This window comes from Engystomops pustulosus, chromosome 2 (genome assembly GCF_040894005.1).
Source record: "Engystomops pustulosus chromosome 2, aEngPut4.maternal, whole genome shotgun sequence".
Classification (NCBI taxonomy): domain Eukaryota; kingdom Metazoa; phylum Chordata; class Amphibia; order Anura; family Leptodactylidae; genus Engystomops; species Engystomops pustulosus.
The window spans coordinates 17,118,411-17,124,100 of record NC_092412.1 but is presented as its reverse complement, the minus strand read 5'-3'; the positions used below and the strand labels follow the sequence as shown (position 1 = coordinate 17,124,100).

General features: G+C 45.9%; 1 protein-coding gene across 1 annotated transcript; it reads left to right on the top strand.

Moving 5' to 3' along the window:
• Positions 1–456: 456 nt before the first annotated feature.
• LOC140117003 (olfactory receptor 52E8-like) lies at positions 457–1,401 on the top strand. Its single transcript, XM_072133433.1, has one exon. The coding sequence runs from the start codon at positions 457–459 to the stop codon at positions 1,399–1,401; it is 945 nt and encodes a 314-aa protein (XP_071989534.1).
• Positions 1,402–5,690: the final 4,289 nt, after the last annotated feature.

Below are 5,690 nucleotides of genomic sequence, written 5' to 3'. Positions count from 1 at the left end.
TTTATAGCCCTCATCACTCTCATTGATTCTTTTAATTGCATTACACTAGATTTTTTATTGATGGAGATGGGCAGAAGGACGATAAAGAAACTAGAAGCGATTCTACCATCATCATAGACAAAGGTTCTTTACTGTACGAGCAGTGAGACTGTGGAACTCTCTGCCGCAGGAGGTTGTTATGGCGGACTCTATGTACATGTTCAAGAGAGGCCTGGATGCCTTTCTGGAGAGAAAAAATATCACGGGTTATGGGGATAAAACATTTATTTAATTCTTAAAGGTTGGACTTGATGGACTTGCGTCTTTTTCCAGCCTTATATACTATGATACTATGATGATACTATGAAAGGGGGTTAAAGGCAGTGGAAAGATGTAAGACATTAAAACCCTGATGTGTAACCCTGTTCCATATCTCATCCTCAACAGAGTCAATCTAAGGATTGTAGCAGAACCACAATGGAAAATGGATCTTCAATGGACATCACCCTCGAGCTCTTGGGCCTACTGGAGATGGAAAGTCATAGATTCCTCTATGGCATCTTGTCTCTCCTTCTATACATCACCATCATCTCCTTGAGCAGTTTCATTGTATATTTAATCCTGACGGAGGAATCTCTCCACAAACCTATGTACCTCCTCATATGTAACTTGCTCTGTAATGGGATATTTGGCAGCTCCTCATTCCTCCCGAAGCTATTAGTGGACCTGTTGACGTCTTCTAAGACCATCTCCAGAAATGGCTGCCTTGTTCAGTCATTGAGCGTCTCATTTTTTGCCTTCTGTGAAATGTGCACATTAACTATCATGGCCTATGACCAATACCTGGCCGTGTGTCACCCCTTACAATACGTCACCCTCATGACAAATAAGAAGGCCGCCTACCTCCTCACCACATCGCAGGTCATTTATTTTATCTTGATCCTGGTGGCAATTCTCCTGACCGAGAGGGTTCCTCTGTGTGGAACAGAAATCAAAAATATCTTCTGTGACAACATGTCCATCTTTATTCTGGCCTGCACGGACACTTCTGCTAATAATGTCTATGGAGGGGTTATGACAACTGCCTCTTTCCTCTTCTCCACAATCTTCATAATGTTCTCATATGTTCGGATCTATCTCATTTGCCTTAAGTTATCACCAGAGTCCAGTATAAAGACCATGAACACCCTGGTCACCCACCTCATCAACTTCTCCGCCTTCCTTGTCGGGGTCATATTTATCTTCGTTCGATACAGAGTAGGTATCATCAATCTTCCCATTAGTGGTCATGTCCTGTTGTCCACTCCCACCCTGGTGCTACCGCCACTTCTGAGCCCCCTGGTGTTTGGGGTAAGGACAAAGACTCTTAAAGTAAAAATGATCCATCGACTGAAAGAGCTAAAAAAGTGGAGATATTTATAATAATAATAATAAAAGAAAAAATATGTATCCTCTTTTACTTGCAGCCACCACTAGGAGGAGCTGACTACATACAGATTATACACCACCACTAGGAGGAGCTGACTACACACAGATTATACACCACCACTAGGGGGAGCTCACTACATACAGATTATACACCACTAGGGGGAGATCACTACATACAGATTATACACCACCACTAGGGGGAGCTCACTACATACAGATTATACAGCCACCAGTAGGAGGAGCTCACTACATACAGATTATACACCACCACTAGGGGGAGATCACTACATACAGATTATACACCACCACTAGGGGGAGCTCACTACATACATATTAAATACCACCACTAGGGGGAGCTCACTATATACAGATTATGCACCACCACTAGGGGGAGCTCACTACATACAGATTATACATCACCACTAGGGGGAGCTCACTACATACATATAATACATCCACCATGAGTAGGAATCTCACTACATACAGATTATATAGACACCGCTAGGAAGAGCTTACTACATGCAGCCACCACTGGGGGGAGCTCACTACATGCAAATTATACACCACCGCTAGGAGGAGTTTACTACATACAGATTATACAGCCACCACTAGGGGGAGCTCACTACATACAGATTATACACCACCACTAGGGGGAGCTCACTACATACAGATTATACACCACCACTAGGGGGAGCTCACTACATACTGATTGTACAGCTGCCACCAGGGGGAAATCACTACAAACAGTTTATACAGCCACCAGGAGGAGCTCACTACATTCAGGTTATACGCCACCACTAGGTGGAGCTCACTACATACAGATTATACATCACCACCAGGAGGAGCTCACTACATACAGATTGTACACCACCACTAGGTGGGAGCTCACTACATACAGATTACACACCACCACTAGGAGGAGCGCACTACATACAGATTATACAGCCACCACTAGGGGGAGCTCACTACATACAGAATATACAGCCACGACTAGGGGGAGCTCACTACATACAGAATATACAGCCACCACTAGGGGGAGCTCACTACATACAGATTATACATCACCACTAGGGGGAGCTCACTACATACATATAATACATCCACCATGAGTAGGAATCTCACTACATACAGATTATATAGACATCGCTAGGAAGAGCTTACTACATGCAGCCACCACTGGGGGGAGCTCACTACATGCAAATTATACACCACCGCTAGGAGGAGTTTACTACATACAGATTATACATCACCACCAGGAGGAGCTCACTACATACAGATTATACATCACCACCAGGAGGAGCTCACTACATACAGATTGTACACCACCACTAGGTGGGAGCTCACTACATAAGTATTACACACCACCACTAGGAGGAGCGCACTACATACAGATTATACAGCCACCACTAGGGGGAGCTCACTACATACAGAATATACAGCCACCACTAGGGGGAGCTCACTACATACAGAATATACAGCCACCACTAGGGGGAGCTCACTACATACAGATTATACATCACCACTAGGGGGAGCACACTACATACAGATTATACAGCCACCACTAGGAGGAGCTCAATACATACAGATTATACACCACCACTAGGGGGAGCTCACTGCATACAGATTATACATCACCACTAGGGGAACTCACTACATACGTATAATACATCCACCATGAGTAGGAATCTCAATACATACAGATTATACAGACACCGCTAGGAAGAGCTCACTACATACAGATTGTACAGCCACCACTAGGGGGAGCTCACTACATACTGATTATACAGCTGCCACCAGGGGGAAATCACTACAAACAGTTTATACAGCCACCACTAGGAGGAGCTCACTACATTCAGGTTATACGCCACCACTAGGGGGAGCTCACTACATACAGATTATACATCACCACCAGGAGGAGCTCACTACATACAGATTGTACACCACCACTAGGTGGGAGCTCACTACATACATATTACACACCACCACTAGGGGGTGTATCTGGAGTCTTCCATGTGTACAGTATTGCCTGCAGGGACCACTGTCATCTACAAACAGCCTCACCCCCAGTTATATATCTATATACAGCCACCAGCCCCCAGTAATACATCTATATACAGCCACCTCACCCCCAGTAATACATCTACATACAGCAGCCACCCCCCCAAGTAATACAGCTACATACAGCCGCCTCAACCCCAGTAATACATCTATATACAGCCGCCTCATCCCCCAGTAATACATCTTCATACAGCCGCCTCACCCCCAGTAATACATCTATATACACCCACCTTACCCCCTGTAATACACCTACATACAGCCTCCTCACCCCCAGTAATATATCTATGTACAGCCGCCAGCCCCCAGTAATACATCTATATACAGCCGCCTCACCCCCAGTAATACACCTACATACAGCTGCCAACCCCCGGTAATACAGCTACATACAGCCGCCTCAACCCCAGTAATACATCTATATACAGCCGCCTCACCCCCCCAGTAATACATCTACATACAGCCGCCAACTCTCCAATAATACATCTACATACAGCCTCCTCACCCCCAGTAATATATCTATATACAGCCGCCAGCCCCCAGTAATACATCTATATACAGCCGCCTCACCCCCAGTAATACACCTACATACAGCTGCCAACCCCCGGCAATACAGCTACATACAGCCGCCTCAACCCCAGTAATACACCTATATACAGCCGCCTCACCCCCCAGTAATACAGCTACATACAGCTGCGTCATCCCCAGTAACACATCTATATACAGCTGTCAACACCCCAGTAGTAAATCTATATACAGCCGCCTCGTCCCCAGTAATACATCTATATATGGCCGCCTCACCTCTAAGGAATACATCTGTATACAGCCGCCTCAACCCCCAGTAAAAAATCTACATACAGCCGGCTCACCCCCAGTAATACAGCTACATATAGCCGCCTCACACCCAGTAATACATCTATATACGGCCGCCTTACCCACAGTAACACAGCTACATACAGCCACCTCACCCCCAGTAATACATCTCCATACAGCCGCCTCCCCCCATTAATACATCTATATAAAGCCACCTCACCCCCAGTAATACATCTACATACAGCCACCTCACCCCCAGTAATACATCTTCATACAGCCGCCTCACCCCCAGTAATACATCTATATACACCCACCTCACCCCCAGTAATACACCTACATACAGCCACCAACTCCCCAATAATACATCTACATACAGCCTCCTCACCCCCAGTAATACATCTATATACAGCCGCCAACCCCCCAGTAATACATCTATATACAGCCACCTCACCCCCAGTAATACATCTATATACAGCTGCCATCCCCCAGCAATACATCTATATACAGCTTCCAACCCCCCAGTAATACAGCTACATACAGCTGCCTCAACCCCATTAATACATCTTTATACAGCCGCCTCACCCCCAGTAACACATCTATATACAGCTTTCAACACCTCAGTAGTACATCTATATACAGCCGCCTCGTCCCCAGTAATACATCTATATATGGCTGCCTCACCTCTAAGGAATACATCTGTATACAGCCGCCTCACCCCCCAGTAAAACATCTACATACAGCCGCCTCACCCCCAGTAATACAGCTACATATAGCCGCCTCACCCCCAGTAATACATCTATATATGACCTCCTTACCCCCAGTAACACAGCTACATACAGCCACCTCAACCCCAGTAATACATCTCCATACAGCCGCCTCCCCCAATTAATACATCTATATAGAGCCACCTCATTCCCAGTAATACATCTATATACAGCCACCTCACCCCCAGTAATACATCTTCATACAGCCGCCTCACCCTCAGTAATACAACTATATACACCCACCTCACCCCCAGTAATACATCTACATACAGCCGCCAACTCCCCAATAATACATCTACATACAGCTGCCTCACCCCCAGTAATACATCTATATACAGCTGCCAACCCCCCCACTAATACATCTATATACGGCCGGCTTACCCCCAGTAACACAGCTATATACAGCCACCTCACCCCCAGTAATACATCTCCATACAGCCGCCTCCCCCCATTAATACATCTATATAGAGCCACCTCATCCCCAGTAATACATCTACATACAGCCACCTCACCCCCAGTAATACATATTCATACAGCCGCCTCATCCCCAGTAATACATCTACATACAGCCACCTCACCCCCAGTAATACATCTACATACAGCCGCCAACTCCCCAATAATACAGCTACATACAGCCGCCTCACCCCCAGTAAT